The sequence below is a fragment of the Leptodactylus fuscus genome, chromosome 8 (genome assembly GCF_031893055.1).
Source record: "Leptodactylus fuscus isolate aLepFus1 chromosome 8, aLepFus1.hap2, whole genome shotgun sequence".
NCBI lineage: Eukaryota > Metazoa > Chordata > Amphibia > Anura > Leptodactylidae > Leptodactylus > Leptodactylus fuscus.
Genome location: NC_134272.1, coordinates 26,941,168 through 26,967,348, shown reverse-complemented (window position 1 = coordinate 26,967,348; position 26,181 = coordinate 26,941,168). Strand labels below are relative to the sequence as shown.

Here is a 26,181-nt window from a genome sequence, read left to right as displayed (position 1 = left end):
TTCTTTGAAAACCAGATATTAATGTATAGAGAATTTACTTCCATTAGGTTGTGCTGTAATAATGAGGTCTTATTTGTATTCTTTTCTTTAAAGGAACACTGAGGGCTAGTTCACACGGGGGCAAAGAGGCTGATTTTGACAGCGGATTTTGCTTCAAAATCAGCCCCTTTACAATAGTGGTCTATGTAGACTACTAGCTTTTTTTTTTTTCCTGCTAGCAGATTTTTCTGCTAGCAGAGAAAAAGAAGCGACATGACCTTTCTTCGGGTGTTTTCTGCCCGAAGAAAGCAATAGAAGTGAATGGGAGGTTATTTACGTGTGAACTAACCCTAAGGATAGAAAATGTAACCATATATTCCAGGACTTTCTCCCTTTATTTCCACTTTTTCTTTGAGCCGGTTTTATCTCTAAGGGCTAGTTCACACATAAATAAAGGGGCGGATTTTGACAGCGGATTTCAATTCAAAATCCACCCCTTTACAATAGTGGTTTATGTAGATTGCTTTTTTTTTTTCCTGCTAGCAGAAAAAAAGAAGCGACATGACCTTTCTTCAGGCGGAAGCCGCAGCACACTGAGCCACAGCTTCCGCCTAGCGGCAGCACCCTCCGATGTCTGTTCATTCATTTGAGCCGGCTACGGAGGGGAAAGCCGCGACCGTGATGGTTGTGGCAGGCGGGTTTTGACCCGAGAGTGACAAGGCTCCCGCATTACTCTGTGTCAAAATCCGCCCCCATCACCCCCATGTAAATGAGCCCTAAAATAAACAAAACTAAAAATATGCCAATAAATCTTTTGTGTGTCCCAGGAACTTATTCTTGTCCCTTCCTCCTGACTGTAAGACAACTGTCTGGAGCAGAAATTATCCCTCTGTGTCTTGTTGTCTTCATTAGGACAAAAGATTAAGCCTCAGAGTCTCAGCCACAGATGGAAGAGTTCAGATATTAAGATATTAAGCTTTGTGTCCTCTGCAGTATTTTTTGCATGTCCTCAAATAGTCTTGCAGAACTCCTGCAAACTTGTGGCGTTTTTGTTTTTTCTTGCTTTAGTGTTCCTTTTAATGTTTTTTTGCTTTCGGTCCTCTTTATAAACCAGAATTAATGAGGGTTTGGCACTTTTTTATATGCACTTTGCGAAATGTACACAAATATGGTTACACCCATTAGCTTTAAAAGGTTCATTAAGAGCTAAATCCATCAATCTGTCTTTCCTTTTGAAGGAATGTGAAAGAAATCTATTTACTTAATAAATAAAAAATTATTTCTTTTAGAAATCGAGTCCTTGAAACTGGCTCAGCAGGCAAAAAAGGCCCTGGCCAAGAGAAAAGCTACACCAATTGTTGGGGACATGAAACCACTTATGGATGCCTTAGCAGAACTGACCTCTGCTAGTAAACCCAAAGTGCCCCGAAAGCAGCCTAAAGAGTAAGTGTTTTTTTTGTGTTTTATTATACTTTGCAGTATTTATATAGTTACATGCCCTTGCTTGTCTATCTAGTGATATACTCTCAACGGGGAAAAAAAACCCCGCCCCCAAATAGAAATTCATGCAGTTTTGTCTCAGACAGATATGTAAATGATTAAATAAGTGATCTGATTAATAGGACACAGTCTAGCCACAAGAGGGTGTGAAAGTACTCACTCCTCCCCACCGACTCTCGGAGGCGACTTTTGGGTAGTGTACTTCTTGGAGAGAGATTGCTAAACGTAACGGACTGCTAAATCTGATGATAGTTGGTTTGGGGTATGGAGGCCTCATTGCTGTGCAGTGACACATACTGTACTCCATAAGATAGTACCCTTATGGAGTACAGTATGTAAGTATTTTTGTCAAAGTAGAAATTTATCCAGAGCCATTGTGGTATTAGGATAAAACTGGTATTAACTTAAAACCCCCATTGTTGTGCTGGATTTCTCCCATAACTAGAACATACAAGCAATAGCAATTCCTGGTCTGTGTACAGTTGTTAGTAGATGAATATATTACAATCTTCCTCCCATTACTTGAAGATACATACCGTACGTATTAATAGATGACCAAAGATTTATGACAAAGCCATTCTAGGGAAATTCTATTCTAGCCTATTCTCATCTTCAGTATATTTGCCTGGAAATATCTGACAGCCCTTTTATAGATAATGGTGATGAAAAGGCTGGAATGTAAAAATTGTGTTTCACAATGTCAGACCAGCATATCGGCGTGTTCTTACATTCATGGAAAACTGCAATGCCTCCTCTTATTCCTGGGGGAGGTATGAGGCATTGTGTGACCATCTCCATGACACTATGGTAGATTCAAAGGGATTCTCTAAATACATGGATCTGAGTGTATATACTAACCTCTCCCCTCGGCTTCGACTGCGTGTTGTTATTGTCGATGATCCACTTATATTTAGCCAATTGCTGATGTCAATGTTTCGCCTGCTGTGGCGTTTCAGCCCTGCTACATCTCTGCATATGGACAGCAAACCCAGCTGTACTACATCTCTGCATAAGCTCTGCTACATCTCTGCATATGGACAGCATACCCAGCTGTGCTACATCTCTGCATAAGCTCTGCTACATCTGGCAATTTGGATGTAAGGGGTTTTCTTATGTCAGTGTCTGAGCAGCTTGTGTGTTATAGACGGCTGAAGGGATTTTGATTAAATTTGGCACAGTTATCGCCCCCCATCAGAGCCTGAACCCTACATTCCCCCCTCTGACTCACACAAAGTCTACACCCCATATACCTCTCTTGCCCACACACAGCCTGCATGTTCTCTTCTCTCCTCACCTTCCATTAGACACCATTCTCTGCTGCTTCCACACTCTCTGGTTCAATACTATATAGCTCCACCCACAAAATGGCATGTTGCTCCTCCCACACAATAGCGTGATCCTATCCTAGACGACTCAAGGACCTTTGATGACGTCATCAAGGGTCCTTTAGTCTAGTATGAACATAAATTTGTTCCTAGCGGTTGTGAAGCCATATCATTTACTGGGATAAAAAGTAGCCTATGTTTTAATAAAGATTACAAACTACCGTATTTTTCGGACTATATATATAGGTTTTAGAGGAGGAAAATAGGGAAAAAAAATTTTGAAGCAAAAACTGGTAAAATATTTAATATATGGGAGTTGTAGTTTTGCAACAGCTGCAAGGCCACATTGACAGGTGACCCTGCAGCTGTACGGGGACTCATAGAGTGGTTTTTTTTGCGGGGCCAGCTGTACTTTTTAGTTATACCATTTTGGGGAATATCTATTGCTTAGATCACCTTGTATTGAAAAAAAAACCCGGTGGTTTATTATATATGATTTTCTACTTTTATATATATATATTCTAGGGACAGGAGGTGATTTATAACTTTTATTTATTTCATATTTTTATTATATATTTTTAAAGCTTTTTTTTTTTTTTTTTTTAAACTATTTTATTCCCCCCCGGGGCTTGAACCTGCGGTCACTTGATTGCAAGTCCCATAGACGGCAATACAACTGTATTGCCGTCTATGGGACATTCTGTGTATTAGTATTACGGCTGGTCATAGACCCAGCCGCAATACTAATACAGCAGTGACAGGCCCGGGAGCCTCATTAGGCTCCCGGCTGTCACCCGAACAGGTCGGCTCCTGCGATACCGCCGCGCAGGAGCCGGCCTGCAACTTTACAGGTACGGGGCCGGTGGGGACCGGCCCCGGGGGAGACGAGGCCGCTGATACAGACTGCAGACCCGGCATCCGCTGTACTAGAGAGGCGGATGCCGGGGAGGGATAGACGCCGGGGCCTGAGACATCGCTGCCCTGCCCTGCATGAAGCCAGCGGCGGGGGGACGGAGGAGCTGCTGCTGGCTTCATGCAGGGCAGAGGAGCGCAGCGATGTCGCAGGCACCTGTAATGGCGTCTATCACTTGCCGGCTTCCGCCTCTCTATTACGGCGGATGCCAGGCGCCACATTCGGCCTATAAGACGCACCCTTCTTTTCCCCCCAAATTTGGGGGGAAAAAAGTGCGTCTTATAGTCCGAAAAATACGGTATCTATGTGCTAAATTTCATCCAAATCCGTTCAGCCGTTTTTGTGTCATTAAGGAACAAACATCCAAATACACAAACATCCAAACATTTAATCTATCTATCGTGTTATGTCTTCTACCTCTTTGTGTTTCTATAATGCAGTCATATTTATTTTATTGTGGATTTTAGCAGGGTTCACCCTATGCACTGAAAAGGGAAAAATTTGGCAAAAATCCACAAGACAAATTTAAGGGGTTACAGAATTTGTCCTTGCTTTGTGAAAATCTTATCCTCTTTGCTGGTACTGTACTAGGCTGCAGATTTTCTGATTGCAAATTCTGGATGGGGCTTTCTACTACAGCAATTTATTGAGGTTGGGCTGACTGCTCGACACCCCTTTCTTGTGATCATTGAGAGTCCCAGTGGTTGAGCCCATAGCAATCTGCAACCCAGGGAATAGGGAATAAGTTGCTTTAGTAGGACATCCCTTATTGAGAGGTTTTCTGGGGACCAAATCAATTGCCTATCATTGTGGCTTGATATCGGAGGGGCCATGGTGCTCACATGAACATCGCAACTGTTTTTTGTTTTTTTTTACTCCGGTCTGCCTACCTGCATGCCATCTACTAAGTAGTGGCACTGTAGTGTATTGTAGCTTTGTAGCATTCACTTAAAATAAACAAAGTTGCAGCACCTTGCACCAGTGCTACAATGTGTACAGCATGCAGATAGCCAGACCAAGGCGCAACACTCAAACGAGCCCCTTGGCCCTTCCAAACAGCTATTCAGTATGGGGACCGAGAATTATCCTGCCAGAAATCTGATGTGGATGACTTATCATAAAGATAGGTCCTCATTGTGCTAAAACCCCTTTAAGGATGCAGCCCCTCTTTGTATTACAGCTTTTTCGTAGCAAAAGGGAAAATTTAGCTATGTAACAGAAATGCCCTGCCTTATGTTTGCCTGAGTTGACTATACAGACGCGGTGTATACATACCGAGTATACGTCTTACAGAAAAGTAAACCGCGTTGTGTAGCACCAAATAAACTGAATTCTTCCAATACAGAACCTTCTGGGGCACGTAAGCATGGATGTCCTTGCTAGTGATGAATAGTGGACAGATGTGGTGCAGTGAGAACAGGGGATTAAATTCTGCAATGACATGTAAAGGATCTTGTTTGGAGCTATTTTTTTTTTCCCCTCCACATCAGGCGTACTGTGGAATTAGGTTTTTGGATCATTATTGTTTTGTTAATCCTGTGGTTTAGGTTTTATATTGACTTGCATGGCACTGTGTAGTAATATACCTTCTGTTTCGAGATAGCGTTACAGTGATATAACCATTACATTACAACGTTGTTATTTTTATGATAATTGTAGTACAATTTAGATTTTAGAATTTACATTACGTTCACTTCCACTTTGAAATTTGACTGTCCCCGCCTTATGTTTTTTACCGAGATGCGAGTCTCTGAGCAGGCCCCTTAATGTCCTTCACACCAAACTCATCAGACCATATCTTTATAGACATTGCATTGTACATGGGGTCACCATCGTGCTCCAACAAGCTCAGGCCTTTCCCAAAATCGGAAGCATATAATTGTCTTAAGTGTCTTTGTATGCTGGAAAAAGCAAAATAGACGAAATCCCAGAAAAAATGTCTCCTACCATTTTCTCTCCTCCATCCTTGTATACAGCAATCTCCAAGTATCCCCCAAACCCAGATTCATCCATCAGTCTGCCAGAACGCTCTAGATGAACCTTTTCTGTTGCCACACGAGCCCACATATAGAGTCACTAGTTTTTACCCGCGACTTCGTCTGCGGTGAGTTGAGTATTGGGCGGACAGAGACGTGTGAAACTGTAAAAGTGCTTTAAAAAGTTTGGTGGGCTAGCAAATGTGATTTGATGTGTTATATTGTGTATGTTGTGATATAGACAATGTGATGTGTTATACAGCCTGTGTACAGGAGTATATATGTATCAGGCACTGTATATAGCAGTGATAGGAGCTACATGTAATTATATAGTATATACAGCCTGTGTACAGGGGTATATATGTATCAGGCACTGTATATAGCAGTGATAGGTAATACATGTAATTATATAGTATATACAGCCTGTGTACAGGAGTATATATGTATCAGGTACTGTATATAGCAGTGATAGGAGATACATGTAATTATATAGTATATACAGCCTGTGTACAGGAGTATATATGTATCAGGTACTGTATATAGCAGTGATAGGAGATACATGTAATTATATAGTATATACAGCCTGTGTACAGGAGTATATATGTATCAGGCACTGTATATAGCAGTGATAGGAGATACATGTAATTACAATGTGTTGTATTGTGTATGTACAGTGGAAAGCTATATGTAAAATGTGAGTGAGTAGAGTGAGGGCTACTTCTGAGGTGACAGTACGGAGTGTGCAGGCAGGTTGAGGCAGGAAATGCCAGGCAGTGTGTGTGAGTCTATAGCTAGGGCTAGGAGTCCTGCTTTTGTGAGTCTCCTGCTAGGAAGCCATGTTGTTTAGTGGCACCAAAAGTAGCCTGTGACTCAATCCTAAGGGAAAACTATGTTTGTGGAAAATTGCACGCAAATCCGTCCAGACGTTTTAGCGTGATTGAGGAACAAACATCCAAACTCACAAACATCCAAACACACAAACTTTCACATTTATAATATTAGTTGGATAACCGTGGACCCTTAAAAAGGCTCCGACACCCAATTCCTGCGCCGATGTCTCTGCAGTAAAATCTGATAGAACAGAGTCAGTTTTGTGGCTTAAGGTGCCGTTCCTAGATGGGTGGGGCAGATCTATTTCCACATTTAAAGAGCCCTGTAACAATAAAAATGCCGTCCAGTCTGCAGGCAGCATGTCATGGAGCCGGAGGAGGTGAGGTAGAAAAGTTCAATTATAACTTTATTTATATCAATCTCTGCTCATTCTGGGCTTAGAAATCCAATTGACGCTCCTACCCAGTGATGGACAGCCTTTGGATGTATGGTCGTACTGAAATACCTGCCGGTCATGAGTAAGAACTGCCATGGGACTCCCGCAGGACGAGCAGACATTTAAAGGCCTGATGTTATATGGGAACCTTAAAGGGGTATTCCCATGACACTTGTTCACTAACCTGCAGGCCGTTGTGCTCTCTTCACTTCCTGCTTCTCTCGGCACATAGGTGGGCGGGGTTTCACTTGCACGGGATTGGTTGTAAATGAATTACTACAGTGTGAAGCTGATGTAGCAGAGCTGGATTTGAGTCAGTTTGCATTACATACAGAGGTAAAGGACTCCCTATTTCAGCCCTTATCAGCCAAATTCAATTAAACTGACTGATAAAAGCTCCGAAATCCCGGAGCTCTCACCTCCCCTATCTGAGAAGCTCCGCTACTTAAAAGACACAAACAGCTCAGAGCTGCTCCCAGCCCCTCCCTCCCCCCCTGAGAGCAGGCAGCTACATCACTGGGAACTGTGCAGATAATCCAAAGGGTCATAGAGACGCAGTGTTAACAATGAAGTGAATAAATTAAGATAGCGGCCAAACAAAACAGTTTTGATAAAGCAATGCATTTAGGAAAAGTCTCAAATCCACATAAACTAGCAGTATAGATAGGATCCTTGTGCTGGGACAACTCTTTTAAGGAGAGATCACCTTCACAGGTGTATGAAGACTTACATGAAGAGGTAGCAAAAAAGGCTTTTGTATTAGTACATTTGTGATTAGATCTCCATATAGTTGCCGTCTCTCTAAAGTGATTCATTAATCTGTGTTATCAAAAACAATATGTCAGCTCACTACAAATCAGCAGGAAAAATCAGGTATGTTCATAAAAACATCTATGCAAGGAAACAATCCTCCGGGCCAGTACCAGGTGCTGATCAGAAAAAAATTCGGCAGTATTCCATTTCATCCACAAGTTGACATTCATTGCAAAAGACATACTACGCACAGTGAGCTCCCCTTCTTCCAAACTTCAGACTGACACCCTCATAGTAAGATTACGGAAGTGTGCACAACTTTAATGAATCCCATGTAAGCTCTGTGTACACTATCACTAGTAAATTACTGATTGAAATCCATGCTCTTTCTATGCTTAGTAGTGGTCAATCCTAACGAGATCAGCAGCCGTCCTTTTATGAGCATGCATATATAGACGGCTGTCAGTCATTGAGTAGGACCGCCCACTGGACTCCTGAATTTTTTTCCCCCTGGCTACTATATACTCATCTGCCCTGCTCATTCAGCTCCTGCTGCTGCAGATCAGAGTACGTGTCCAAAGTTCAGTCATTTTATGTACGGTCACGACATCAGATTTGCAGAATTTTCAGTTTAAAGATTAAAATAGCAATGCGATATTTGTGAACTCACTTCAGTCCTCAGATGTTCACACTCCCCCCCCAATGTGCATTACATTCCCTGCTAAGCTCGGTTGTGCTTTACTTCTCTCCAGTGGTTTATGCTCCTGGGGCAGAATCTACACTCTGTACAATACAGCCAGCGTGCGCTGTATGTACATTTTGCAAATCTGCAAGAAAATCAGCAGAATCAGTAATAAGAGATTTTCCTTATTTATAACCACCCACACTGCTTATTGTCAGCAGAGCCGTTTTATTACGAGCTGGGGGAGTATCGGACATGTGTTTGTGCTGTCAACTGCAAGTATGAGTCAGTGGAAGTAAAACCAAACAAGTTAAAAGTGTTTGTTCTGTCCACAGCTGAGAATATAGTGCGCAGACTCCACAGCGCAGGCTCCGATAGCGGGATATATGGCCTTACGTTGCAGCTACAGTTTAAGGCCCAATTTCCACAGACATGTTGAAATTCTATGCAAAATCCTAAAAATGTGTTGTACATTTGCTTTTTTTTTTTTTTTTTTTTTTTTTTTGGTGCATTAAAAAAAAAAAAAAAAATATATATATATATATATATATATATATATATATATATATATATATATATATATATATATATATATAATTTTTTAATTATCCGCCATACAGATGCATGCTGGTTTGTGTAAATTTAAGGGACCAGATCTCAAAAGCCCAAAGCACAACTGATTGACACTGGAGGTGGGTTGTTTTTTTTTTTTTAACCAAATCCTTTGCAATGATATAAGCCTATTAAAGAGACATTTCATCACCTACACTAATTCTAGATCTGAGCATCTGTTAATAGGCGTCGCTCTGCTGATTCCAGCACAGTTGGAATTTTCTTCTCTGCGCTGCCGTTCGCTATATATTCCCGGTTTCTTCGCTATGGTAATGAGTTCTCTCGCAGCACAGTGACCGCCCCCAGTGCTGTTTGAGGATTGGGGACTGCCCCCAGAAAAAAATCTCCAGCACCGCCACCTTCTTATTTTCCACCTCCACCTCTTTTCTCCTGTTCAGCCACAGGAAAATGGACAACGAACATGCGCGAGTGGACAAAGAAACCCATTGAAGTCAATGGGAGGTTTTTTTTTCCATGCGGCTTCAGCGTCAAGATCAGTGCCAAAAAACTCTGTGTGAATGGACCCTTAGGGTGACTTTAGTCTATGTTATGCTCTTCATATCAAAACCATGGCTGAGAAAGTTCTGCAGGATCCAATTTAAAAACACCATAATGGAAACTTATCAGACCCCATTATAGTCAGTGGGATCTGTCGGGACGGAAAAGCGAAATGAATGTCACATATGTGAACTTAGTGTTATTTCCGCTAGTAACATGGCATCCAGAGACTGGATTCAAGTGTGTGGTTTTGTTTTTTTTTAAGACTTATCTTGGCAATAGGAAAGATAATCATTGTTATGGGGGTGTTTGGTTAGGAAGTGTACATAAAATTTCTTTGCATTGCCAGAAGTGCGTGCTATAACCACACGAACACCTTAAGTAGAAAAAAGTTAGCTGTATCTCCTTGTATGCCTAGTGTAGTGGGGTGGGGTAGATATGGGCTGTATTCTGTATTGCCACATGGTGCTTGTTTTTGACATGTATGAAACCTCGTCGACAGATCAGTATTTCCCCTATCACTACATAAGTGATCTTCTAGTCGCCCATACAACTCCCCAGCAATGTGAGAGGTGCGGTGGGCGTCACATCCTGCTTCATACTGGCAGCCATCTACAATCATGAAGTCATCCAATGCACTTACCTACTTAAAGCCCCGGAGAACACAACCAGTTCAGTCTTGTCTGCTGTCAGACTCTATCACAGAAACATTTTTTCTGCTCTCTGATTCCTTCTGGGCGTAGTTCTACATCCCACTAACTACCTGTCCCTGAAATCACTCATTTCGTAGCGAAGAAGCAATGTTTCCCGATTTCATTCCGTCAAGCTGTGTTCACCATATGTTTTGCGAGCAAGCATAGCGCAGCATGAAAAAAGAGCATATGTGTCAGAAAATCTAGTGTGTGATCTTTCTCTTGGGACACAATAGCTCTAGGGCTCTTACCACGCTGAGGTTCATCTGTGGATTAAAAACAAAGAAAAATTGGCATTACTATTCCTAATACATTTTATTTAGGTTCAATAGGTAGGTGGGCAGAATCGTATCGTCTCCTCTGCTACTTCTGCCGCTGAATACAAAATTGAAACCCAAAGGATCCCAGGAGTCGAATCAATGGGATCAGCTGAGATTTGTTTTGACCTGTTAAAAATGAAAGGTGTAATGCAGGGAAAGAAAAAACTTACAGCGGGCATCCCTTACACTGGATAACATCACTTGCTAAACTATAAACAGATCCCGTCGCCCCCCTTCTGTTTCTCATGGTGTGGTACGAGACGTCTCTTTTCTCTGCCTTTCCTGATCTGACTCTTGGTCTCATGAATGGCCCCACTCTACTCAATATACAGGCAGCAGGGGTAGAGCGGAGTTGGTGATGTAAGGGCAGGTTCACACCTGCGCACGGTCTCCGCGTTGCGGGTTTCCGTCATCTGCCCGAGAAACTGAACAGGAGACGGAAACCCGGCAGTCAGTTTTCAAATCCATTCACTTGAATGGGTTTGCAAAGTGTCTACCCATGAGCGTCTTCTACCTCTCCACGGGGAAACTGTTTTGTTCTTTTTTTTGTTGTTGTTTTTTTTTTAATCGGATACAAAGTCGGACATACAGGACTTTGTATCCGGTTTAAAAAAAAAAAAAAACACAAAAAACAAAAACTGTTTTGCTGGGGGTTTCCATCTCCTGTCCAATTTCTCGGGCAGAAGACGGAAACCCACAAAGTGGAAACCTGGTGCAGGTGTTAACCCGCCCTTACAGTGATTCCAAAAAAAGACCCCATTGTAGTCTGCCAACTAAAACTGGACACACACACGAACACGCTTGGTAAAAGTGCCATTCACTTGCTGAGGTAGGTTACTACTGCGGCCAGTTATTGGCTGACTGGACCTTTCCTGCATGTCAAGAAAGACCATTGAGTAGAGACCAGCAGGGGACAGAGTCCAGATAGGCATGGCCGGGTTCAGTGAGTACAGTATTGCTTCTTTATAGTCTTTTTAACCCATTGTGAGCTTTTTCTGTAAATACACAATGGTTGTAGTAATAAAAATGTTACTCGCTGGACATCCCCTCTGAATTTCTTAAAGAGGACCTTTCATCAGATTGGGCACAGGCAGTTCTATATACTGCTGGAAAGCCGACAGTGCACTGAATTCAACGTCCTGTCAGCTTTCCTGATCTGTGCCCCGAGTAAAGTGCTATCAGTCCCGGCACTGTAGCTCTTTACAGTCAGAAGGGCGTTTCTGACAGTCAGTCAGGTACGTCCTTCTCCACAGCAGCGCCTATCACGATGTACAGTGTGAGCGGGGAGGAACGCCCCCTCCCCTCCTGATAATCATCTATGGACGAGCACTGTGAGCAGAAGGAGGGGGCCTGTGCCCAATCTGATGAAAGGTCCTCTTTAAACATGGAAGCCCTACTGTTCGTGTGAGCAGAGCTGATAATGTTTGTTCTGCTATTTTTTTCTAGTGATGCTATTTTTTGCTGCAGTGTATTAGAAACCTACCATAGATAAGAATGTGTGTAAATGGGCAAAATGTCAACAGTCCATACCACAGAAATATGAGAAATGAATCCAGTCCCAGGAAATAAAAGTCTTATCGATCTGTACATTTTCACTTTACTTGGTGTGGTTACACATAAACAAACTGCTTACCCGTCTAAGTATCAGCTTCCAAGAATATGCTGGCTCGAATGAAGTGGCGGTAGAATATATAATGCATTTCAGGCACCTTGGCTATGCTGTCGAAAATCTAAAGGCGAGCTGCCTTGTACTTCTGCTACAACAGCCATTTATAACTATGGATTGTTTTCCCATTATTAAGGGCCTTCATGGAGTGACAGTCGCCCAACAATCATTGTCTCTTGTAAAGGTGCCCTGTGATAACCCAGCAGCTGGGGGGGGGGGGGGTGTTTTGTTTTATTTTGTTTTGTTTTTGAGAATTTTAATATTGGAATTTGAAGATGGAAATAAAGGGACAAAAGAGATCAGATGACACATTATCCCTACTAAGACGATTGAAGAAAATCTTCCAAACTCCATACAATTTGATATTAATATTTGCAAAACTGTTTCCATAAAAGTCTCCATATTTAAATGTATTAAAAAAAAAAAACCTTTAAGTTTTTAAAGGGATCATAGCATTAACACTGAATTTTTTTTCTGCCTACCAGGTAGGAATAGCCTTAAGAAAGGCCATTCTGGAACCTTTAGATGTCTTTTCCCCACTGCTGCGAGAGAACTCTCCAGTGCCGCCTCCATTTTCTTCAGGAACGGATCTTGTTCCAGCAGTGGCTTCAAACTTCTAGGCCTCAGACAGCCGACTGCACATGCCTGCCGGCCACAAGAAAATGGCTGTGTAAGCGCCCATTTTCTTGTGGCTGTGGGCATGCGCAGTTGGCTTTGCCCAAGGCCTAGAAGTTTGAAGCCAGCGCCGGAACAAGACGTGAAGAAGACCACATTCCTGAAGAAGACGGAGGCGGCGCTGGAGAGTTCGCTCACAGCATTGGGGACACCCCCAGTGCTGTTTGAGTGCTGGGCACCGCCCCCAGTGCTGTGAGAGAACTCATTTGCATACTGACAAAAACCGGATTATGTACCGAACGGCAGCACGGAGAAGACTTCTAAAGGTAGGAGAAGAATGGCCTTTCTTAAGGGCCCCTTCAGACGGCGTAAGTGCACTGCTCATTTAGACACGTATACACATGTCCGAGCCCAGCGCTTCAAAACAGAGCCCATTGATTTCAATGGGAAGCGCGCATAGCATATACTTGCGCTACCCATTGAAATCAATGGGCTCTGTTTTGAAGAGCCGCGCTCGGATATGTGTCTAAATGAGCGGTGCGTTTACGCCATGTGAAGGGGCCCTAAGGCTATTCCTACGTGGTAGGCAGACAAAATTCATTTTTAATGATAGGATCCCTTTAAGGCCCCGCATAATGGGCTGCAGGAAAAAGTGTGGCAGCAATGCATTGTGGATTTTCCCGTAGCGCGTTTTACAGAACGTCCACAGTTGTTTTCTCCGTGGCATTTCTGCTTGAATTACACCTATAAGGAAACCTCTCTATGTAAATGTATAGCCATTTATTTTTTTGCATCTTCTAACTGGATGTGTAAATGAAAAAAGTGACCTCAATGAAGCCTAAAACAGTATTTATTCTTGTGTCTTTGTTTGCTGCTTGTACATTGAGCGATTACTAGTGCAGCCATTACAAGTATCACCCATACCCCGGCCTTGTCTGTACATGAGGCTTTCCGTCCTCCTCCGGGATACCTGAATGTTTGTTCTAATAACTGTCTTAAAACCGTAATTAATTTCGGAGATCCAGATGACCAGACAGACTCCATCCCCGCACTCACCCAGATTGTTTGCTGATACAAAGTTTGGGGGATTAGGGTTTTAATTGCTCTATGACAATACCGCTTTTTCTCCATCGGCTTACATCTGATGATGATAATCTATAAACATTTCAACAGAAGCGTTTATTTGGGGAGATTAGAATTGATGTGTGGAAGGACACGAAATCCTTGAGCCATTTGTAAGGGTTATTAATAAAAGATTAGTCTCTGCTGGAAGCCCAGCCCCCCCACCCAGGCCCATAAAACCAACTCCGCTGTGTTGGAGGGAACTTGTATATACGGGTAGGATTTCTAATATGTCATGACAGTGCAGCACAATTAAGTAAGGGCCGTATTGTATCTGCAGACAAAGGCAGGGCATGCACCCAACAGTGCACCATCCCGGATAGGAAGGGTAAAACAAAAGATCCACTTATGTACAGCCAGCCAAAATGTACTGGGCCAAAGCCATGTTACAGCGCCAGTGCCAGCAGCCTCATCTCTCGTGTCCTTTTGTGTCTCTCTTTTGTATCTCGTCTATAAGAAAAGCTGAGGCTGTATAATTGTCGAGTTAGAAAAACAAACTTACGATAACTACAATATACAAATGATATGTGTAATGGGTTGAGTCCATACTAGGTAAAGCAAAAATGATAGACTGAACGTAGACAAAAAATAATTACACTAGCAGACGTGGGCGATGCTGAGGTTTATAATGAACATATTGGACCACAGACAATAGACATACGGCCAAGGCTCCATTTATTTTGTCACGGATGGAAATTCTTGTCAGTCCTACACCGGAGCTTAAGAACGTGATTCATGTGATCGGCCAGACACCGTCCATTTCTGATGTAATGCTTGAAACTCCGTATCCTCTCAGCATTGCATTATACAGGGTGAAGGTCTGCATTGGAGGAACATCCAGCCACTCCTGTTACATGATAGATGCTGGTGGACACGTGACTATGAGAGAACACTGCATCCTTGGCGTGTGCTCCAGCATAATATACAGAGCGGGAAGGAGATCACAGGCCAGTACCATAACATTACAGCGCTCTAATGCTGCGGACAATGTTACTGTGTATGCACGATCAGCAGCAGGAGCCTGTGATAGACACCCAGACCCCTGCTGCAATGGCCGAGATCAAAGATGACTTTGTAGCTTAAAGGAATCCTATCATTGAATACCCTTTTTTTCTCCCTAACAGTAGGAATAGCCTTAAGAAAGGCTATTCGTCTCCTACCTTTAGATGTCTTGTCCACGCCGCCATTCGGTAGAAATCCTGGTTTTCTTCGGTATGCAAATGAGTTCTCTTGCAGCACTGGGGGCAGACCCCAAAGCTCAAACAGCACTGTGGGCATCCTTGATGCTACAAGAGAACTCTCCAGCGCCACCTCCATCTTCTTCTAGAACGCCCTCTCCCTTTGTCTTCTTCCGTCCTGGGTTTCAATCTTCTAGGCCTCGGGCAGAGCAGACTGCACATGCCAGGGCCACAAGAAAATGGCCGCTTACACAGTAAGCTAGTGAAAGCGGACATTTTTTTTGGCCACTTACACAGCAAACTGGTGTAAGTGGCCATTTTCTTGAGGCCCGGGCATGTGCAGTCTGCTCTGCCCGAGGCTTAGAAGATTGAAACCCAGGACGGAAGAAGACAAAGGGAGAGAGTGTTCCAGAAGAAGATGGAGGTGGCACTGAAGAGTTCTCTCGCAGCATTGGGGACGCCCCCAGTGCTGTGAGAGAACTCATTTGCATACAGAAGAAAACCGGGATTTCTACTGAACAGCGGCACGAAGAAGACATCTAAAGGTCGGAGAAGAATAGTCTTTCCTAAGGCTATTCCTACGTGTTGGTCAGGAAAAAAAAAAGGGTATCTGATGATGGGATACCTTTTAAGCCCTAGATGTTTTGGTCCATAACACTTGCAGCACTTAAGTCGTTACAAAGAGGAAGGGTGCTCCATTTTGGAAGGATTTACTGCATTTTTTCACATATATCCCCAAAAATACCAATGTAAATGTCAACTCATCCTGCAAAAAAAAACAGAGCCCTTTAAGGTTCAAACAGGCCTGGTCGCTAAGGGTTTAAAATCTATGGCCTCTCCTTAGTGGTTTAGTAGGTTTCCGGAGCCCAACCTTGAGCACCGCTGCTGACCATCTGTTTGCATGGACTCCTATATTTAAGAGTCACAGCGCCAAACCTTTAGTAGTGGCTGTGCGAGGTATTACAGCTCGGTTATCACTTGGACCTAAGCGATTGGTTTACCATACTGTTAATATCTTACACTTCAAGGATGAACTATCTGCATTCAGGGTTGATGCTTGGTGCTATTTACCTTGGAGATGACCCAATATAGGTGACCCAATATAGATGACCCCGAGAAAATCAATCCTATATAGCAGAATTGAGCATGACTCATAAACGGCAAAGCCAGGGTACCATAGATCGATCTTGGAACATGTGGGAGTCATTTATATTGATCTCATTGGATAAGTATCCTTCCGGACTTTTGAAGGGCTTTGCAATGTAGGAAGACGACCTAATATGAAATCTAAGGTATTCTGATAATTTTTGAGCCTTTGCCTTACTTTTATATTCAGAGAACTCATTTTCTTTAGTTTGTATTACAAAATGGTGTAAATGACTGGTAATGTATGTGACTGACAGGTTATGCAAAGAGTTAGTTGATGTGTAGATCATAATATTGCTTTTTGTGATAGTTTGTGGTTTATATGTTTATTCATAGATAGGCGTTTCATTCAATTACGGTAATCGCTCTCCGGAGACTCTACAAATGACAACTTCAATAGATTTCCCAGATTTTAATGTTACATGTGATTTATTTAACCTAAAACATCTCTAATAAGTGATTGTGTGGGATTTGGAAAGGGGGAGGGGGCGCTAGTCCAGTGACGGCTAACATTTTGGGCTCGGTGTGTTATAATTTGCAAAATAACCGAGCTTTACAGAGGTGCCGTGTCACATCTTTTTATGGCCCCCACACAGTATCTGACCCCCTTTTACACCCCCACGCAAAATATATGACACTTTTTTTTTTCTTAAAGGGATCCTATCATTGGATACCCTTTTTTTTCTGACTAACACGTAGGAATAGCCTTAAGAAAGTCTATTCTTCTCCTACCTTTAGATGTCTTCTTCGTGCCACCGTTCAGTAGAAATCCCGGTTTTCTTCTGTATGCAAATGAGTTCTCTCACAGCACTGGGGGCGGTCCTCAGCGCTCAAACAGCACTGGGGGCATCCCCAATGCTGCAAGAGAACTCTCCAGTGCTGCCTCGATCTTCTTCTGGAACACCCTCTCCCTGTGTTGTCTTCTGTCCTGGGTTTCAATTTTCTAGGCCTCGGGCAGAGCCAACTTTGCATGCCCGGGCCACAAGAAAATGGCCACTTACACAGCTTACTGAGTAAGCGGCCATTTTCTTGTGGCTTACCCACCAATGTTTTAACTGAATCCTGCAGAATGGTAGGTGTATGGGTTATTATGTACCCAGGCTGTGCAATGGGTCTGATCTTCATCTGACCCGGACAGATTTGAAGTCTCCTATCAATTGACAGTAAGACGGTTGTAGATATTATGCAGAAAGTATATAGGAATATTGTATAACTTTCATTATACAGAAACTACACTCTATAAGCTGAAACTGTGGTACTGCTTTTAAGACGTTTTGTACAATATGTCTTCCAGTCTTACTCTTGCTTAGCAGTGTAGGTTTCTGTCCTTAGTGTTGTTTAGACAACAATGGTCTTCTTCCTATTTTTGCAGACATGGGTGAGATCTATTCCTCAGAGCCACTGATGGCATCTGCAGTCTGTAATTACATGGCGAGATCATAAAATCTTTTCTTTTCCTTTCAGGGCTTTGAGGAAGAAAAAGCCAGAGCCAACGGATTACACCAAAATGAGGCCTGTACAGAAACGTAAATTAATGTAAGTACAGAACATTGGGGTTTTTAAAGCGTACTTCCAATTATCATACAAGTGCAAGCGAATGGAAGACCTTTGTAGTATATTTTAATGGGGTAAATGTATTAAGACTGGCAGTTTGTACACCAGTCTTAATGAAGGCTGTGACAGGTGCAGGACGTGGCTGGTTTATGGAGGGACTCTGGCCTCTTCTAAAATCAGGTGCTGCTGTGCGCCAGAAGGCATTAGTTTCCATTATAACTCACACCAGAAAACTGGTGTCCCTGTTCCGCTTCGCCCACATTCACATATAATATATTCAAATTAAATTTGGATTGGTGGGAGTCCATCCTATTGAATTAGTGGGAATCTTGCACCAAATGTGAGCCAGAATATCGTCCATAAATGCCATAAAATGTTTCCTCCAATGTTTCCTTCTCTACTTTTGAGGCTGCTTCACTTTCCTTTCACTCTTATCTCTAATACCACTGCCTTACCCACACAAGTCTATGGAGAGGGGAAGGGGGCGGCTGCTGGTGGCTAATAGTTGATTTTTTTTGTCTCCTGTTGTATAGTGGTAGAACTTTATCTGTGTTGTAGTACAGTCAAAATAGTTACCTTACCTACATGTACATGTAGCTGAGCATTACCGTTGTTATATGTGTATATATTTCCAGCAGCCTCCTCTTCCTCACCTTTCCATATACTTCTATGTTAGAAGAGAACATAAATGAAGAACAAATCATATCTCTTTTATTAAAGTTTCTTTCTTTCTCACGTGTACTATTCATTTATGAGAAGTTCTTTTATAAATGGCAGTTCTCTTTACAGCTTCAATCCGGCCACAAATGTCTAGATAAATATTTTTCCATCCATAATGTACTCTATACCAGGGTCAGCTCACTCACTTAGCATTTGTTTCTTTCATGGCCATGTGAACATAAGACTGATCTGCCAATTCACACAGCAGCTTACTATGCGAGTCAGAAAGCCTCATAGACTAGCATAGAAAGAAGGACTTCTGGCCGCTGTGTAAATCTGCAGGACAGTGTGCTGATCTCATAGGGGGCCCCTTCAATAATTAGGATACATTTAATAGAAGAGGGGCTTATGGAAAATGCCAGAAAAAGTCACACCTAGAGCCTGTAGGGTTTTGAAGAAAATCATGAACCCAAAAGATGGACCACAAGTGTCCTACTAAAGGCTTTGTCCAAAGTTTGATATTGATGGCCCGTGTTTAGGGTGGGGGTCTGACACCTGTCAATTTTATATTCAGTCCATGGTCATGTGATGCACAGTGCATGGTCATGTGATGTACAGTCCATGGTCATGTGATGTACAGTCCATGGTCATGTGATGGACACACAGATGCACTGCTCGTTACCAAGCAGATGTCTGATTACTGTACTGTGACTATAACGAGCTGTGCACCTGTGTGTCCACCACATGACCATGGACTGGACATCACATGACCATGGACTGGACATCACATGACCATGGACTGGACATCACATGACCGTGGACTGATTTTTATCCACTGGGAATATGCTGAATGAATGACAGTAAGCAGAGATCTAGAAAACTATAAGGAATTGATACAGAAAGTATATTGGAATATTGCATAACTTTTCACTTTGTAAACCTTTGTTTAGGTTCTCGGCATGTAACCCCCTGGAGGGTTGGGTACCGCAGTTTGTGTCCCTCTGACCTCATGTTGTGCTTTAATGCTGCGTATGCTTAATAGAAATATATTAGTGTACGATTTCCATTCAGTAATAGGAATATAACTTAATGTATGGTTGCTTTCTATATAATGTGCCTCTCTCTATGGCTGCTTGTGCAATCATTTCCCTTTCAGTGTTGTGTGCAGAGACTAATCTGTTCCATGCTATGGCTTAGTTACTCTCTGCAGGCTTCTGCTGTGTGTGTGTGTGTGTATATGTGTGTGTGTGCATGCGGTATGTGCGTCTCTGCTGCTCACACTTGTCACTTATTTTATCCCATTGGAGGTAAACGAGAGCGAGATCAGATGTTAGCAACTGGCAGGCAGCCGCCTGACGTGCTTCAGGATTTATTGCCAGCCTGAAAACCTCCTGAATAACCAGTGGGAAACCAGTAGACATAGCCAGACATACACAGAATATTATTCTACTCCAATACGTCATGTTTTATGGGTAGAGACTACCAAATATGGCTACATTTGTTCTTTTCCTTAGTCTACTTGGAGTCTGGTTTATTGATTGGGTTTCAAGTGTAACATAAAAGAGGTGTGGAGATATGGTCGTAAAAATAAAATATGTGACCGACGTTCGGTGCAGGTGAGCTGTGGTGTGTACAGACGTATGGTTCTTTTATTCAATCTATATACACAGCACATAAATGAATATGTACGATAGACCTAGGAGACTCCATAAAGGCTTCACATGCTAGTGATTTCATATTGCTTGTAATGTTAAGAATGGGTTTCCTATCTCCTAACTTAATAACGCAATGAGTGCACCAGACATATTTATTTGTTTATTTTGCTTACTTACGGTATATAGCACCATCATATTCTGCAGCGCTTTACAGACCTCATCAGTCACGGGCTCACAATCTACATTTCCTATCAGTACGCAAACACAGGGAGAACATATAAATTTCTTGCAGTTGTTGTCCTTGGTAGGATTTGAACACCAGGACTCCAGCAGTGCAAGGCTACAGTGCTAACCACTGAGCCAGCGTGCTGCCCCACATATATAAATGCATTGAATTAGCAGGCAGGCACAGTGAGTACAACTTGCCACTGCTGCAAGCATCGCACGTGCTCTGAAACCTAGGCAATGAATTGTTAACACTAGGCTTAAGCTACAACTATAAAGGGATTGTCCAATTTCAACAAATAAATGTAATTGTTTATATAATGAGTACACAAAAGTTGTACAATTTTACAAAGTTGAGCATTTTTCGCAGGAAGAGTTTTCCTCTGTAGACTTTCTGCCTCTATTATACATATATGGAAAATGCCAACGTTTCTATAGGTATAACTGACATGCTGCGATTTTTTTTTTTTTCTGTTGCAAGCTCTTGCAAGACATACGCTAATACCCTGGGGACAAATGGATCTGCCGTGACAATTTGCTTGCCTATTACTGTTGTTGTTTTTGTTTTTTTGTTTTTTTCCCCAACAGAATCTGTCAGTGGAGAGTTAGGGTATGTCCACACGGGCGGAAACCTTTTCCGCCGTGCGAACTCGCCGCTCCACTAGCCGCGACTGGATGCCGATGCAGAGCGCCGACGTCCTGCTCTTAATCGGGAGTGAGTCTCGTGTCTTAACCGCGGGAAGATAGGGCATGTCCCGAGCGGCTCCTATTGAAAATCAGTGGAACCTTTTTTGCAGGCGGATTCCACAACAAAATCCATCTGCAAAAAAACTCTGTGTGAACTAGCCTTTAAGTCACCCTATAAAAACCAGATGGGATAGGTGATCAATGTCACAGCAGATGCTGGAGCCTGAACTCGCACAGAGAACGGAGTCATTCCAGAGATAGAAAAAAGCCAAAAAAAAACCCTGCTCCCTGAAATTGCAGAAATCAGCATTAAAGTTTATTACTTTAGAAAGTTTCTGCTTCAGATCTTTACAGGGTTCTGCATTTAAAAGAAAATCCCTGAATCTGACAAACCCCTTTAAAGAACAGTCTGACCCACGGGCAGAGCTTGCCAATGAGACCCTTCATGCGCTCGCAGTGTGTAGGAGGTGAGCAGCAAACATGAGAATGTGATCTAGTGCTCAGAAGTGATCCAACATGGCTACACTTGTGTTTGATCACTTTATTCCTTATTTTATTCATACACCCCTGATCCTTGACCAGGGCACAGCAAGTCCTGGAGGGAGTTCAGATGTGGAGCCCAGTTTTTATTCTTGAGGATATGCCATAAAACATTGCTGACAGCTCATGTCACTTTTGCTATTTTTGCACCTCCTGTTTTCTTAACCATCCAGGAAACCATCACTTACTCTTGCTAGCATGCCAAGCGCTGTATTCCTTTCAAGACACAAGGATGTTTCCTGGTCTCGGTTCATTCCAGTATCCGTTAACTGTTACTTTCAGGGTACACTGTGACCTGGGTTTATCACTTTCTGGAGCCACTACTTACCAGTGAACTTCTTATAAGGGCTGGCTGAGCTATATATTATAGTAGTGTGCAAAAGTTACATGGATGCAACCTTACAATACTAAAAATAAAGCTCCAGTCGTCTTTCAGCTCCATAAAAACTCCATTGTCTTCAATGCCCAAAAATTCTTATTTCATTGCTAAATCTCCCCTGAAAGACCAGTGTTGGATTGAGGGGCCCACCAGTAAAACTCATTGTGTGACCCACTATGCAACATCCTCCAGCATACTTTTATTTTCCAGTAGTAGATGGTTGTCCTTGCTGCGGTTTCTTTCTGTCCTAAGCTCCTGATAGTATCCTGCAGTCTAGGACCCTTTAGCTCAGTGAGGGAGGGATATGTGCCCACACAGCAACAGAAAGAATCTGCTGGGTGACTGGTTATTGGGGGTCCAAGGAGGAAGGATACTGGTTGGTCTGACTCCGCATCTAGATGTTATCCCAGCCGTCCAATGTATCTACATTAAAAAAAATCTATATCAGATCTGCCCAGTATATTACAGTGTTGGATAGCCTTGTTGAGACGCTGTACGATGAGTATCTGTATAAAGTACATTGAGCTGGTGGGGACCCAGCAGGAGGTTCACCTGTTGGACAGCCTAAGGGTAAGTTCACACAGAGTATTTTGGTCAGGATTTTGAGGCCGTATTCGCCTCAAAATCCTGACCAAAATGATGGCTTCCATTGAAATCATTGGGAGCCGCTCAGGAGTTTTTCCTGGGAGCCGACTTGTTCTGGCTCCCGGACCAAGAAGCGACATGCTCATTCTTCAGGCCCTTTTGCCTTGCAATTCGGCCTGAAGACCCTTCCGACTAGACCCATTCATTGGGCCTAATCTGAAGAGGAGCGCGTGACCGGATGCCGGTGCAGTGCACCGGCTTTCAGTCGTGGCTACCCGTTTTTTGGATCGGAACCTGAGGCAGCCTCCACCTCAGGTTCCGGTCCAAAAAAAACCGTCTGAACTTACCCTAAGCCTGTTCTAGACCATCCTGTATATTTTAGGGTTGGGTAACTAATCACAAAGTAACCAAATCCCATTGATGATTTCCATTATTCTGGATCTTGTCTCACTGTCATTGGCTGAAGGATATGTCACTAACTGGTCAGTATCCCATCAAGGCTGCTGCTATGTGAGTAACCCGTACCAATATTCAGGAACATGTAAAAGGAGGATTGTTCATTATTCATCATTGAGGTAAAATGTTTCATCGTGATCATGCTTTAGGCCGTAATCGCCAGCCCTAGGGATAAGCCACTACTTGAAAGGCTATGGTCACATTTTCACTATTTATAATTGAAATACATGTATTGTGGACTGAAAATTGTTGCAGATCGTTTTCATTAAACATTTTTCAGTATTACTGTAAGTTGCATGTATTATAACCTGCAGAATGCCGTTCACTCCAGTCCGTCAGATGAACTCTTTGCTGCCTTTATCTGCAGCCTGTGCTGTATTCTCCTGAGTTATCATCTAAGATGAAGCTGATCAGTCTAGATAATCCGTTAGGAGAACATAGGAGGGACTAGAGACTGAGCCATCTGAGAGCTCCTATGATGGATCTGATTGTGACCGGCATTCAGCAGCTTGCTATGTATTAGAATGCTTGGAAGCTGCAGAAGCTGAACTGTACAAGATATTTTAATTAAAAAAATGTATTTCAATAAAAAAATGAATCCAATGCATTTATAGCATTTATTCCCAGAATAGAGTTAATGGTGACACAAGTAGATGCATGCACGTCTCTTCCATGGCCTATTCACTTGGCATCCTTGCTTTACTCTTGTGTTATTTTATTATATGTAACGGTTTCCTGCTCCATTTCCTATTCTGCTCCCGTATAGTTGACTACTAACCCTCTAGCCTAGTCATTGCCTTTCCGATTTCTGCATATTTACTTTTACCATTTAGCTTTGATAGCATCCATATATAAAACCTACCATCATTCACGTCCCCTCTATTTCTGTACAGCTAACTTTGGACTATACATCATTTGCTTTGGCTGACGGCCTCCGATTTCTACTAAGGTTTTGATTCCAGACCCTGGGGAGCTATATCCACTTCTCAGACATAACAGTTGATGTGCAGAGAGAGCTGGCACAGCTGCCAAGACTGGAGAACTGATGGACCAAATCTCGGCGCTGTGACCGATTAACTCTCTGTGTACCTGGGGGAGGAGAGACCTTGCACCGTGGCCGCTTCTCCTTTACATTTCTGGGCTCTAACACAGTTTTGGGACCTTGAAACTTGCGAACTGAGAATATACAGTTACAACTTAGTAGCGGAGCACTGGTTAAGATGAATTTGGGCACTAAGTATTGCTCTGCAGGAGGCTTGGCCGTCATCTAAAGCGAACTATATCATGTTATAACCACAAGTGTCTGTAGGTTTAATAATATTGTATTTGGCCGATCATGGATTTACAGTCAGTGGAGGATTAAGACTATTTTCAAACAAACACCTATACCCCAATCCACAGGATTTTGAGAACAGGGTTCCCCAAGTCCCTTGTGTGAAGACCACTGCTTCATTCACTTCTATGGAACCAACAGATAGTCAGTACACTGCTCCGCCAGTTCTATAGAAGACAATAGGGTAGAGACTGTGCATGCATACTGCCCGTGTGTTACCACAGGGGGCGCTCATTCTGGGGATCAGTGGAGACCTCAGTGGTCAGATCCCATCAATCATCTTATTCCCTACCGTCTTTGAGTCACTGTCCATCAGAATGTTAAGTTTACATATAATTGTAATAAGGGGTACGTTTGGGGAGTAGCAAAATTAGCAATTGCCAAAGCAATGGTAATTAACTACCAAATGGAAAAATTGGTATAAAAATATGACGTACGTGATATTTAAAAGGTGTTACGATATGACATTTTATTTTTTTTCCTGTATATTGATTTTATTTAATATTTTTTTACTTAATACAGGGAAGAGGAAATTTCTCGCGTTCAAGAACTGGTCAAAAGACCTTCTTACAAGGCCAACCCACTGTCTGCGGTGACGGAGCATCTTCTAAAACGAATGAAAGCAGAGCAGGGGGATCCTAGCTAAGCTGTGAGGGCGCTGTATGGTTCACCCAGATCTGCACAGAAGGGCCTAAAGAAGTCCAAGGCTGAGCTTCCGAGGGATGAACTGTATGACCGCTCGTATTGAAAGAGACTGCAATGAGTGAAAACTCTTCATGTGTACTGGAATTTTAGTCATGTGTGTTGTCAAAAACATCTGGCCGCACTTAACAAGAAATCCAGTAAAATATGTATGATATGTACATTGTCCATGTGCTTTATGTTTGAAGATTGGATCAAGGTGGAAATAAGTACATAGATGTCGCTTCCAACATTTGTTCTTGGTTTCAGTACAAAGAAACCCGTTTGACTGACACTTGTAAGACCTAATTGTATGGGATGTCACTATTTCCATTATTAAATAAATCGTAAACCTACAAATTTTGTTTGATGTCCATAAAAATATGTAGTGAGCCAGATACTAGCAAGAAATCAGGGTCTCGTGTGCGCCTGGAATAACTATTGTATATAGAGATGAAGGAATTTATTATATTGATTATATTGTTCATCTGTAAGTGAGTCAATAACCAATGAGAGGCATCGGGCAAACCAATCTGTCAGGTTTGACTCCTCTTGGGCAAATTCAGAGGGTCACCCTCCTCATGATGGGCATATTCCCTGACTTACACTGCCTGGATCCACCACTGGTCCTGCAGAACCAGCATTGATTGATTGAATGCTATACATTGTAAAGTGTATAGCATTCGGCAAATCAACGCTGGTTCTGCAGCAGGCTCGTCCTTGCTAATCGGGAGAACTGGCAGCTTGTGGTTATGCGGGAGCTGACTTTTTCTCATAGGAATGCATTGACCAGTGTTGATTGGCCAAATGCTATACAGTGTACAGCATTCAGTCAATCAACACTGGTCCTGCTGGAGGCTCGTCTGTGAGGAGGCGGAGTCTAAGATCGGACCACAGCAGTCTCCACTGTGGTCCGATCTTAAACACATCTTCTCACAGAGGAGCCTCCAGCAGAACCAGCGTTGATTGGCCGAATGCTGTACACTTTATAGCATTCAGCAAATCAACGCTGGTTCTGAATCAAATCTTTACTGTGAATAGCGAGTAATATTCGAACGAGTATGAGTATTTTGAATACCGTAAGTATTCTATCGAATACTACTCGCTCATCTCTATTGGCTCCTTTGTGTGAAATCCTGCATTTTTTTCACTCTTTCCCTTGTATCTGTATTGAGAGGTGTT

General features: G+C 42.6%; 1 protein-coding gene across 1 annotated transcript in view; it reads left to right on the top strand.

Moving 5' to 3' along the window:
* Positions 1 to 25,346, top strand: part of SLX9 (SLX9 ribosome biogenesis factor) — a 75,344-nt gene extending 49,998 nt beyond the window's left edge. The window contains exons 4-6 of the mRNA XM_075284955.1: positions 1,269 to 1,422; positions 17,709 to 17,780; positions 24,841 to 25,346. Coding sequence (XP_075141056.1) covers positions 1,269 to 1,422; positions 17,709 to 17,780; positions 24,841 to 24,964 — 350 coding nt within the window. The 3' untranslated portion in view covers positions 24,965 to 25,346. The remainder of the gene's footprint in view (positions 1 to 1,268; positions 1,423 to 17,708; positions 17,781 to 24,840) is intronic.
* The last annotated feature ends 835 nt before the right edge of the window (positions 25,347 to 26,181 follow it).